We start from the raw sequence: 14,230 nt of genomic DNA on the forward strand, positions 1-14,230 counted from the left end.
GTTAAGGACCGCTGTATATTATTATAACATCAATAAATTCTTGTGTAGGCGGCATCTGAGACTGTGGAGTCTATCGATTTCAGCTTTTACTCCGCAGACGAGGTTAGGAAGATAAGCTTCAAGGAAATCACGAACGCAGAACTTTTTGATATCAAGGAATCACCTGTTCCGGATGGATTGTATGACCCGGCATTGGGACCGATGAAGGAGCTTGATACGTTAGTGCTTCCTACCATTAACATCTCTATAGACCTCATGTGCTTCCTTTCTTTTTGGTTCTTTTGAAATTCTAAAGTTTTTTTGGGGATAAATGCTCTATTGATCTGCAAACTACCTCTCACGTTTTATCACAAATCTAAATATGCACTGATTTTGATTTGTTAAATTTTGATAACTTTAAACCAAATTCTTTTGAATGTTTATTGCAGGTAGCTGTATCCGATTTTTTTTTTTTTTCATATACTAGTAAAACTGATTGGAAGAAGTCAGCTTCTCTGAAAAAATCCACCATTTTACCCAGTTTTGCATGCATGACACATCCAGTCTACCCATGTTTTCTCTTGTTTTTATATCATAGCTTTTGGCATTAGGAGCTAAATGAACTTATTGAGGTAGGGTAGCTCATCTTTCTTTTTTGAGATTATAGGAGAGTGCATGACTAAGAATTTGTTGTGATTTTTTGTTTATATATTGTGTAATTTTATCTTTTCATATTCATGGCTTGGATGAGGAGTACCTGACTGATTTTGATGTTTACTTTGGTAATTTTTAGTCCTCTCTAGAATATTTGCATATTGCTTACTTTATTTTAGGTGTTGAGATTTTTCTTTTTATATTTTAATGTTATTAATTAATCACACATTTTGTTGTAATTATGGTGTATGCATGTGAAAGAGTTTTGAATGCTCATTTAATCCCTGTAATTTACATGATCTGTTTGTATAACTTTTTATGTTATATCACTTAATCCATATCTCCCATAGCAATGAATGAAGTTATAATCTCATGATGGGCATTTTTACTAATCAGGAGATGTTATTGAAAGTTCTATTTTTGGAGAAGAAGATTTTAACCGTAAAGCCCATTCCAAAACCAGTGATAGGCCCATTCCAAAACCAGTGATGAATGGTCGATAACTTAGCATTAGGAAATCCTTAGCTTGGGTATCATGCAATTCAAGTATTTTCATCTCCAATGCACAATTCAATAAAGGTACTGATACCACACTTGATTTAGAATCCACAACTCATAATAGAAGGGATTGATTGAAATCCCTTAGTTTGGTTGACCCTCCTTAGGGCTTTTTGTATGCATTTTCAAGCCATTATATAGAAATAACCTAGGTCAGAGACTCTAAGAATTTAATTGGCTAAGTGACCAAAATGCATGTCATGAATACCCAACGTCTTCTGTTCATTATTAGGGTTGTTGTAAGTAGGATGAATAAGAAGGGCGGGTTCTCCTTCTTCCTCATCTCCACCGTCTCCTTGTGACGTTCTTCTTCTTTCACTATATATGATATGAAAGAAATGTTCGATTAGATGGGAAGGTAGATGATCAGGTGGATTAGGATAAACGTGAATTATGATAGCAAAGTTTGGATTTAGACATCGTATCTTTTGCTGACTTGATATATTATTGAGGTGTTTCAACAATATTTTCTTTTTCATTTTTAGTCAATGCAATTTAAACATATGCTAATGTGAAATGTACATGTGCATGCACAAGCACTGTTTGCATGCACATGTATGGGTGTGTGTGAATGTGTGCATGCTTATTTGCCAGTGTTTGTGATTGTGCTTGTATGTGTGCTTATGTGCATCTTTTGGTTCAAACTAAATTGAGTTTCTTTTTGTTTTGATTCAAACCATATTGAGGAAAGATTGTCTTACCTTGTGAGCTACTTCATTTTCAAGATTAACTCTTTGCTCAATTTATGATATACTATTTACTTAGATTTGGTGTTTGATTAATGTTATTAATTTAGTTCATATGGATTTCAATTTACAAAAATCATTAATAAAAATAAATGAAATGATCATTGATTCTTTGACCTTTTTTATCACTCAATTGAGCCCTTAAGTTGTGTTATTGAGTTCTATGGTGCTTGCTTAAACCCGTACAACCACCATCACAACTTTTCTCTTCTTGTCCATGCATCTTTTCGTTTAGGGGTGTCAAAAGTTGACTTGACCTGGACCTGACTCGAAAAAATCAGGGTTCAGGTCAACCCGTTTGTAAAACGGGTAGGGTTCGGGTTTAGATTTCTAACTTGTCTGAAAATCGAGTCGGGTTTGGGTTGACCTGAAAACCCGAAGATGACCCGGTGACCTGGATCCCGTCCTTTCGTGGACTGACATCCAGCCTCTGGCATCCCCGCACCTGCCTCGCCGCGGATTCTTGGTTCTTTTTCCTCTTCCTTGTATTCTCCAACAACCATTTCACCGTACGAAGCCATACCAATCGTTAGCTCTCTAACTTCCGGTTGCTTGAGACTTATCTTTCGTCTTCGTATGTTAGAGTCCTTGTCAAGAGAGCATGTTGAAAAGGTGACCATTTGTGGGTCTTCGAAAGAATTCTACTCACGCGGAACAGAATGCAAATGGTACGATCGCACTATCCTGTAGAACAAAACGGTCATAGGCCTTTACACTCTAGTAAGCAGACCAATAAAAGAGCAGATGAGATTATATATACGATTAACCATAAAAAAATATACGATTAACTATGAAGGATAATGGTTTTCACCTATACATCTCGATGATTAATAATATATATAACCGGATCAAAGTCACGAAAATTCTCCCATCCGATACATCAGCTCGAACGAGGCTTATTTGATGTGGGGATCGGTTTACTACGGGCATAAGCCCATGTTGTTAATTACATCTTAGTCCTCAACCTAAGAAAACTCTCAATTAAAGATGATACATTATTCTCTCCAGGGATTTAGCGCATAAGGAATTTTTAGGCTCTCCTAAATTAAATGAAGATAGACTCAATTGGTTACTTCAACACACACGAATCAAACAAGCACTCAGCCAATCAAAATAAGAGAAACTAGAAGAGAATTCACTTCATACCACATGCGTAAGGGAAAGATGGAAGCGGTGCCATCAAAATGACTCGGATGGGTAGAATTTATAGCATCTGAAGAATGAAGGACTTACCCACGATAAGGCATGCCACGATATACTAATACCGCCAGCCTTTGATCCTAAATCTACAAGGGACGTACTGTAAACTCAGTATAGATGTTCACGACCTAATGCAACATACCACAACGAGACTTATAACTTAAATCCCACTAGGGATCTAACAGCCCTGACCTGGATTTACCACCATGCTCGGAAAGGCGTATCAGTTAAACTCCACCTAGCGTTTTAAATCCATAAAATTCAGTCTTATGCAAATGCAAGAGTGGTGGGAGGTATAGAAAGGAAATGAGCACTAAACCCGACCATGGATGTTACTATGCTTATGCGAAGTGAACTATTCCTCTATGTTATAAAATAAAAATCTATATGATTGACCCAGGGTTATGCATGTATAGGTGTTGCTAATCAGGATTGGCCAGTAGTCACTATTACGTGAACAAGACTTACTCATTATCATTTTAAAAGGTGACCCTTTAAATGAGCAATGCATTAATTTTTGAGAAATTTGTTGATTTTAGTCATATATTAGTTTTTATCTTCCTTAAACAAATTTTAGCTTTATAGAAGGTTTAACATCCTAAAAAGCCTAATGTAAAGACTCCGTCCGAGCCACCCCAAATCAAAACAGAGTAAGAAACGTAAGAAAAAGAATATAGTTCTAATGCGCAAACAAAGTAAACACATCATCATAATATTAATCAAAATGTTCAAAGTCTGTGGCAAACACCACTTATTATACAACCCAAAAAGTGCTGAAAAGTAAGGGTGGCCGTGCCGCAACGACAATAACCCTAATTATATCCCTATGAAATGACGCAAGTCTTAAAAAATGAGGTATTTTTCGTTTATTTTCGCCTTCTTATCCTTTCAAGCTCTTCGTGGTGCGTAGTCCAATAAGATATCAAAATGAAAAAAAATTCTCTGTAAGGAACTTTCTTTTCGTTTTGGATCCCTAATATCTTAAAAATACTGCATTTATAAGCTTTCACAACTCTTTAAATCAAATTACATTTTAAAAGAAGAAAATTGCATTAAGCTCCTACAAAAAATACATATTAGTACAGTGATAGTAATCATATATAAATCACCCACAACCTAGTTCGTAGGGCCATATTCCCAAGGGCTTTAGCATTCCTCGTGGTACCTGTTACAAAATGCATTTATAATTATGATTTAAGCATTTTTTTATTTCCCTTTGGGAACATGACCACCTGTAAAAGATATTTTAAAAAAATATCTAATCATTTAAGGGCAAGTGCCCATTCATTAATCAGAAAGAAAAGAAAGAAATCAAAACTAAAGAAAACCTGAAAAACACATCACCATATATATCATCACTAATACAAAACGAAAAAGAAAGAAAGTGAAAAGGTTATCCTTGTTACACCATGCCCTAGGGTGCCTATTAAAGGTGTTCTATCCAGCACCTAAGTGTATGCAAAAAATCTAAGTGTGTGCAAAAGGGTGTACCTTACTAGCCTAAATTAGGTGAGTGGTTCAAGTTATGAGGTCGGGTTCTTTTTGTTCAATTTATTAACCCTCAAATTTCTTTTTAAGTGTTTAGTCATTTAAGGTGAATTAATTAACACTTAGCTTTAGGATTAAAAATTTAATTATTAAATTATTAAAAGCCCAAAAGGCTTGGGCCCTAATCTATACTAAGGTTATAAAGAATTGAGGGACAAATGACCCATACTCAATTCTACTCTTAATTAAGATGATATGATTTTTATAGGTGGCAAGGGTTGGTTAGTCATTCCCTTGGTAATGATCTAAGACTCGGGGAATGACTAATAGGTGACACCACTAAGATGAGCCTATTGCCCACCATAAAAAAAGAAAATCCTAGGCTCTATATGTCTAAGGTAGATTCATTTTTAAAGGTTGAAATGAGAGTAGAGAGATTCACTGCCTAGAGATATGTATAGGTTCTACCTAACCTATGCTTTAATAGTTGGGTGGTCAAGGCAATTAACTTAGGTTCTTAAGGGTGACTTTGAATTTTTAATAAGGGAATGATGTATATAAACTTTTGTATTATCTCTCCTTAATTTATGAGGTTCGTGACGTTATTACAGTGGGCTCGAGAAACCAGCCTCCTTAGGACACTTAGCCTCGTTGCTCAAGGTAGTCCATCATATATACCTCATGTATATTAAGGGAGGATGTACAAATGTGAATATAAATCCTATATGGGTTGAGGCACTAGAGTGTAATTTGAAGTTAATTTGCTCCTCCAACAAGTACACTTTTGATTTACTTGTAGTTAGAGGACTTTAGTTTAAGTTTAAGTGTTAGTTTCTTAGTGTTTTATTAAACATTGAAAAGTTTTTAATAGTTTTAATTTAGTTTATTCTTAATTAATGTATATTATTATTTATGATTAAGTTAGGAATTGATAAGAGGTATATTTTATATGCTTTGGGATTCCACTTTACTAGTTAATGACTTTAAAGTTGTATGTTAGTTAGGAGAGTTTTAGTTGTTGTAAGTTAATTAAAGGATTTTAGGAGTTTGAATTGATTAAAAGGGTCTATGTATATGAATTCAATCAGAAATTTTTATGTTTGTTACACTTTATTAGTCACTTCTAGTACTTAATGATTAAATTTGATATGCACTTCTTATATTTTCGAATTGATTAGGATATAAGTTACAAGATTTAGTTTGTTGATAGTTTATTACTAATTATTTATGTTATGTAAGGACTACCCTTGTTAAACCAGGGCCATAAGGTTTATTTCACCATCATTGGGGCTAAGTTAATAGCCTCGTAGGCCCGGATTACCAGATAATCATCTTGTTATTAAGTTTATGTTGATTGTTTAGTAAATTTTAAGGAGTTATTATTATGAGGATTGGTTGATTATAAATTTTGAGGTAAGTTAGAACTTCATTAGCAGTATATTTTATCAATTAGTTTTGTGAGTTTTAAGAATTCTTTATGTTGTTTGGAGCAAATGAACATCATAACATAGGTTATACATTAGGCTCAAATAATAATTGAACATACTAATTGTTAAGAGATTGCAATCATATAGCTAACCAAAAGTTTTAAGAGATTGCAATCATATAGCTAACCAAAAGAAACTACGTAACATGCTAGAGCTCATATTTTTTTTTTTTTGATATACTTTTCTTTAATATGCTTGTGAAAGACATTTAGAGGCTTAAAAATCATTACAAAATAATTGTTAGAGTTATATACGTGTTTTAAAATTCTAAGAAAATCATCCTAACAGTGCCCACTTCATGTGGGAAAAGCGATGCAAATGACACAAATGAGTGGCCTACATTACATGCCTAAAATGACCCTAAGGGTCTCTAAGTTTCATGATATGGGGGCAAGCTTTGGCCGGCTAACTAAACATCCTAATAAATATGTTCATGTGGGAAAATAAAAGAGCAGTTTGTGAAGTGTGTGCTATTGTATTTTCCATTCGACATGCATTTGGAGGTCTCTACAGAACTATCAAGATATACCTGACCCGGGTCGTGCCCACTTAAAAGCTCCCATGCGAATGACTCAACAACCAACGACATATGCATGACACGTTGTATCTCGCAAACAATAAGTAAATAAATTTTACACATGGATCACATGACAATCCAATAACATTAAACATAAAAATTCACTATTGCAAAGCATGTAGATAAATCATACATAAGATATATAAAGACTTTCTAATATGGGCAAAATATCGTTGGGTTGATTCCATACATGTTTGTAGTTGAGAAATAAAATAGGTGATGTTTCCAACACGGTTATCAAACTTTCTATCAAGTGTATAGATAGAGGATGGCGGATAAGATAAAACTCAAAGAATCAAAATAACTTAAAGTCAATGTAAATACTCATTCCTCTTTTCATGCTCTCTTAATCAATACTATATAGGAAGTAAACCAAATAAGCCATTTACAAATTGGTAGTTAAAGCACCATGAGAAAATAAACTTCGAGAGACACGAATCACTTTAAACATAAATAAATGAAACATGTCATAAGAAATTCCACAAATGTATATATATGCATGACATTATAGCTATGATTTTTCACAATCAAAATAAGGTTCCTAACAAGATATTTCTCAAGTTCTGATAGTATTCATTCACCATAAATTATGGTAAAGATAACAAGTGAAATCCAAAATTGACATAATCATTCATCTCTCTCTAATATTTTCTATAAGAGGGTCAAATTACATTGCCATTCCATCAATAATCATGTATTTGCATGACATTCAGGAAATACTTACAACCATGAATAAGAAGATACTATACAAGTCTAGGAGGGAAACCAGTGAATCATTTATTGAAAGTGTAGAAACTAAAAGAAGGAACAATCATTTATTTTGTTTACAAACAAGAGGTCTCAATGAGTTTCAAGCTTCTATTTTTACGAAGATTGGGCTTAAAGCTAAAAACATCACACATCGTAGTTATAAATATTTGCACTTACATGATATCAAATGTGTATGTGTGTGTTGTTGTAATATACATAACCTATTTGTGATTTATGCTTGCAAGTTATGCATTGCAATTGAAACATGACATACAACTTCAACATGAACAAAATACTTGGGTTAAATATGTTGACATCGGTAAAGTTTAAATATGAATATACAACTCAAGTCATAATCATATTATTTATTGGAATTGAATCTATGCATGGCTTGAAACATGAATTGAATCTACTCATTAGCATGGAATGATTCGAAGCACAAAAATGGACATATGAATTTTCCCAAAAAATCAATTTATAAAGTGAAATTTAAACATATAGTTATACATGGTTTCGATCCTCAATCATATGAGGACGCCTTTGAATTTGTGCTATATGAAACAAGTTTTGAATCAACTCAAATTTCCATAAACTTTGTTCTTGAATATATAATCTCAAACAATATATAATAGGCTATGACATTTATCTGTGCTACATGAAGTTCTCCAATTCGGATTTTAAAGCATGTTATGTATAGGCAAGGAATAATCTTAAGATTTCAACAATGATAAGAACAAATCAACTTCATTTTTTTTAAACAAACATATCATCCTTCAACCTTCTTTCAGTTGTGATTAAAATTCATTGGCAAATCTTTAATTAGTAGGTGAGAGATCTTTCCAAAAAACTTTCCATTAAATGCGAAATATTTAACAAATCTATAAATAAATCCTCGGCACCAAAGTCTAAGAGAAGTGTTGAAGCACAAGAATGCATGAGTCTAAGAGAAGTTTTGAAGCAAAAGAATGCATGTGTAGAGCGAATTATTGAATTTCACATTTAATCTTTCACATTTGCTCCCTTTTTTTTTAAAGCTTGATTGATAGTGGCAAAATGTAGAGCACATAAAATACACACGCAATATTTGAGAACAATTGTTCATGTGGACAACACATAGGGAATAAAAACGGCATTCCCTTAACATGTCTTATCTCAAGGCTGATGAAACCGTTGAATAAAATTATATTTTAATATAGAAACACCCTTTTTTAATTATATTAATTATGATGTATTTAACTGCATGCCAATCAGGGATCTAATATCAAGATTTACATCTATCTAGAAGCTCAAAAGCCAAGGTATGAATGAAGATGATTAATTAATTTTGCAAATATCGAATGATCAATATTAAACAAACTCTCTAATCAATTGCAAACCATACGACGATGAGGGTTTATGAATATTTTATACAAACTATCACCAACATTTGCTTTAAATAAACATGTTATAAAACAAGAGATTTTCATTTTTTTTAAAGGAAATCATAAATCTCTCAATCAAGATTTTGAAGTGTGTTCGACATTAATAGTGACTTGTGTGCCAACTGAATAATTATTAAAACATTGATGAACTTTAAATCTTGTTTATTTAGATGATCTGTGATATATATATATATATATATATATATATATATATATATACACTCGTCAACCTTGTCTTCCTTCGATTATTATTATTAATTATTATTATGATTATTTTTTAATAGATAACATATTAGGTTTCTCCCATTCATCTGATAAAAGGAAAACAAAAATCATCATTGTCAAAACAAACAGATTTCGCTGAAAAAAATGCACAAGATAATAATTTCAGAAACACTTCATTTACATTGTACTTGAGACTAAAATCATTGAACCAATATTATCTTTTCTTCAGAATGATTTTCCACATTCAGACAGAATTGTGTGTAAGAATGCATTAATGGATTTTTTGCTTTACTGAAACTTCGATACAAAATACACAAGAGGTGATGCAGAGTTGATGTCATCAGAGCATAATTTCATTGAATAAGAATCAAATTGTGATGCAAAATATATAAGAGACAATGCATAGCTTATGTCATAAGAGCATAATTACTTTGTGTAAGAACCAAAACATTTGGAGTAATATGGAATAGCAAAGATAGAAAACGACAGACATTTTTTTTAAATAAAGAAAACAACGAACATAGAGAAAGAGAAGATAAGGATTAGGTGAGGGAAGAAGGTACCTGTGAATGGAAATGAGAGGTTGGCGGACTGAGCGACTTCGACACGGAGACAAGGGAGCGATCGACTTCTCCTGGGTGACTTCTTTGTTCGAATCAGACAAAACAAGGGGGCACAACTTGTTCGTCTTATCCCGAACGTGCAAGGGCTAAAGCAGTTCAGATAGGGAGAGAGAGAAACTTCTCATACAAGAGGAAAAGGGGTGGCGGCTAGGGTAAGGATGGACTGCTTGTCGAGGGAGGAGAGGCGTTGGGCAAAGTCTCTTCTGCACTGGTTTCTTTGAACCAGAGAGCGACGAGAGAGAGCGGTCTTCTTCTTGAGCTGTGCAAATATGGAGAATCGAGTGGTATTTGGCCTTTTGCTTAGGGGGGGGGGACAGAACGAGGGCTTTTGCGACCTCCTGAGGCGAGTGGATGAGAAGAGCGGTTCGCTCGATACTGCTATAGTCGCTGTATCCCGTTCCAAACCAAGGAGGTGCCGACAACTAAGAGTAAGAATACTGCTTAAGAAATAAAATTAAACACATTTTTAAAATAATTAAGTTGATTTGGGTTAAACTTGGGTTCTAATCGAGTCCAATTTGATCCAATTTCGAGTCGATTTAAATTTAGTTTTATTCGGCCACATTAATTTAACAAAATTAAATTCAAATAGACGTTGATTTGACTCAAATTGGGCCTAACGTGGGTCTCGAGTGTCAATCGAGCTTAATAAAACTTCATCGGGTTCAATTTGACTTGACTCGAGTCGCCTCAAACTTAAGTTGGGCTTGACGATATTCAATTAATCCGATCGAACACACTCGACAGGAAAAAACGAGGTCAACACCTTCCTCCGATGGGAGAAAAAATATGATTTGTTACATAGTAATAACATATTTGAGTTATAAAATGGAATATGTATTCTTCAAAATTGATATGAAAAGCAATCAGTAGCCGAAAAATTTAAGAAAACTTTGCCTAAAATTGGAATATGCGCTCGTAAGTAAGCCATATAACTGCAACATGTAGAAACAAAGTCACATTCCTCTCCATACTCAAGAGCAATTGATAGTAGTATAAGAAAAAAATGGCGGAAAAATAAAATGTGTCGAAATATGACAGCATGGAGATTTCATGAATGATGAAATTTTTTTTAAGGCAGAATAGCATGAGGGTGCAAAATTCAAAAGGGAATTTTGAAAATTTTAGCTTCCTGAATACAAATTGTAGATGTCTTGGAAGCCTTAGGTCGGCAAAAGGAATAGTTGAGAAATCATGTACTCTTGATTGAGCAAAACTACAAGCAACGAGAGGAGAAAATTTCAACTGGTAAGAGTTGCTGTGAGAAGCTCGGCGATTTGGCATCTTGTAAACAACAGTATCTGAATCTACTCTGCAAGTGGATAGCAATGGAAGAGGGGAAGGGTATAACACCTTTTTCTTGTTGCAGAACAGCAGAACACAACATACTGCGAGAGACACATTTTGGTCGCCAAAAGCAGACTGCGAGGTGCAAATTTTTACTCCTCCGTTGCAACACACTGTCCCAAACAACCTCAAGTCGCATCTTAAATTATGCCGCAACAGAGCCGTCATCCCAAACGGGGCCTAATAGTCAACCATCAACCCTTATCAATAATGACAATAAATTTTTTTTTTACAAAATCAGGGATTCTGTAAAATTAGCATGCAAGGGTTAAAATATTGCAGCATTTTTTGAGGGGTGTTGGATAGAAATTGCATTGTGAACCTAATTAATGTGTTTTTTACCAACACTTAAATAAGAGTGTTCGTACTTGATAAACCTGTTATGGGAGTGCGAAGGTGCGAAACGTAGTTTGGGATTATTGCATTGTTATTGTAATGATGCTTGAAAAAAAGTTAAGTTAATACCTATAGGATCTTGTTCTTGAAGGGCAAAGCTGCAAAACATAAACATGGATTACTTCCTTTGTTTATTCTATTGCAAAGAACAGAAATCCTTAGGGATGCTGAAACTTGAAATAAAAAAAGATTTAAGGCAAAAATGAATGGAAAAAACAGCAAGTGTTTCTTGAAAATTTTGTACTAGAGGTATATATCACGAGCTTAAGAGCTGTGAACCATATATGTGTGGGCAATATGTATGTATATATATGTATGGTTGTTAGATGTGTGGGCAATATAGATTCATTGGACTGTGGATATTTTGGTTTTAGTGGAAGTACAAAATTGGAAAGAGATGAACTTTGTTATATCTTGATTGGTGATGAATGGTAGTTTAATAACGTGTTAACTATGAACTTATCTTTGAGAAATCGAGGAATGTTTTATCAAGATGATATAGCGGCATGCATGATGGGAAATAGAGTCTCTGCTATAAAGAAAACTTAGTTTTAAAGGCTAGTAAGATAGAAAAGTACACTGGAACTTGATTAGTTTTGAAAAAAAGGTCAATAGAATTAGCTTGGTAACCTTCATAATTATTGTAAGGAATGATTAACTTTATAAGACTGATCGGTTCCTGTTGAATAAGGCTTTGGTTATTGTTGCTATTGTTGCTACTACTAATCATGTTGGGTTGCTTTGGTAAATTTTATTTGGGCACAATGTACTTAAACTTAGGGAAATGCTTCATGTTTTAATTGTGGTGGTTATGCTTATTATTATATCATATTATGACAACTTGATATATATGCAACACTTCAATATTTTATGAGTTATTTTATGGTTGTTTTTGATATTCCATTACTTGAAATGCAATTAGACACTCAAAATATCCTTAAGAAAGAGAGTTTTAGGAATAACATTTTTAAAGGTATGCGAAGAGAGTTTAGAGATTAACATTTTAAATGGTATACGGGCAACATCGGCTGAGAATTCAGTGAAGAATTGCTTATTACTGTATAGATGTGTTATGGAAATTGATTGCTGCTTTTGGTCTCAATTAGTAATGAAACTTACAGAGCAGCTTGTCCGTTTGTGAGACCAAGAATGAATTAACTTTCTATATATCACTTAACACAACAACATAAATATAAAGTTGGGGGACCTAAACCTGATATTGGTCAGGTGAATTGAAAAGCTCTGAAAAAAAATTAACTTGGAAACTTTCCGTTTCAACTAATTGGTGAAGGTTGATTTGCGAAACTTCTCTGATAGATGGTGGCTGCTTTTCTTTGGTAGCTGTTGCTTAGGATGAATAAATGATTAGCCTGTTATTTTTTAAAACGTAACTATAGTCATGGGATTCTTATAAAAAGTGTTATGGACTTCTGAATTTGTGTAGTATAGGTTGGCCTTTTCACGGTTGCGGTTATATGCTTATAGTACTAGTATAATGGTTTTGTAATTTGTGGGATAATCTCACTAGTTTTTCCTGCACTAATTTAGTTTTTGAATATTCTAAAACTTGAAATTTAAATTGTCCAACTTTTGTTGGAGAAGATTTCTTTGCCATTTCTTACGGGTGATTGAACTCATCACTAAAATCTTCGCTCAATAGTATGATATGATTTTTTCCTACCACTTGTTTTAGTTATTTATCCAAGAGTGTGTAGAGCTAAACCATGATGGATGTTGCAGGCCATTTAAAGGATCCATCAAAGCCTTGACTAGGAGACTAGGAGTGTGATAGCTTGACAATCTCTGCCAATGTTGGTTTTTCCAATTTTGGTTATATGCATGTGAATTATTTTTTGATGTTTTGGATACTGTTTTTAGAATTGCTTCTTGATTTTAATCTTGGTCGTTATGTTGGAGAAATTCAAGGGGGTAATTATGCAATTACAAAATCCCATAGGGTCTAGGTTAGATTTCTTAAAATTGCAAATTGTGTTATTATGCTATTTTTATATGAGCTCTGAATCGTATTTTTTATGTACAAGGATTAGGCGTGTTATTAATACTATTTTGGTTAGTTTGTTTTATCATTTGGTTCTTTTAGTTATACTGATTGGAACATTTTAATTACTATTTTTTAGGTGCAAATCTTGTGGCCAACAAGATTTACAATGCCCGGGTCACTATGGTCATATTGAGCTTGCAAGATCAATTTACAATCCATTGATGTTTAGGAATCTTAAAAATCTTCTTCAAATTGCTTGTTTATATTGCCATAACTTTAGGATGGGAGAAAAAAAGGTAACTTCTTGTACCGATTAGACCTGCTTTTTCAACTTTTTTTTTTGTATTTTCCTGTTACTTCTAACATCATCGTTGTGACTATATTTCATTATTATTATTTGCAATGATATTCTATTACATTACTACTAATTTCTGAGTTGCAAGTGGAGAACAAAGAAAGCTAATATATTAAATGTATTGTATTAGCACTAGTTATCCTGATGTAGGACTAGCATGTGAAGTGATGTGAAACATAAAAGGAATTGTAGGAATTTAATAAAAATTTTGTTAAGCTTGCTAATTTTAAAATTAATGTTTCACAAGATTAGATTTTAGGATTTCTTAGTTGTTGTTGTGCTTTGGCAATTTAAAATAACAACAAAATTATAGTAAAGCTAGATGCATAAATTGTTGAATCTTAATTAGGTTGTTAAACCTAATTTAATGTCCTAAGGCTAACCAGGAGGGGGGGGGGGTGAATTGGTATTTTAAAACATTA

General features: G+C 33.4%; 1 protein-coding gene across 3 annotated transcripts in view; it reads left to right on the forward strand.

Annotated features, from left to right (window-relative positions):
• LOC110112331 (DNA-directed RNA polymerase I subunit 1) overlaps positions 1-14,230 on the forward strand; it is a 112,413-nt gene that overhangs the window by 780 nt on the left and 97,403 nt on the right. For all 3 annotated transcript variants that reach the window (XM_020844523.2, XM_020844525.2, XM_020844524.2), the window contains exons 3-4: positions 49-218; positions 13,590-13,749. In XM_020844523.2, coding sequence (XP_020700182.1) covers positions 49-218; positions 13,590-13,749 — 330 coding nt within the window. The remainder of the gene's footprint in view (positions 1-48; positions 219-13,589; positions 13,750-14,230) is intronic.

Source organism: Dendrobium catenatum, unplaced genomic scaffold (genome assembly GCF_001605985.2).
Source record: "Dendrobium catenatum unplaced genomic scaffold, ASM160598v2 fragScaff_scaffold_621, whole genome shotgun sequence".
NCBI classification, from domain to species: domain Eukaryota; kingdom Viridiplantae; phylum Streptophyta; class Magnoliopsida; order Asparagales; family Orchidaceae; genus Dendrobium; species Dendrobium catenatum.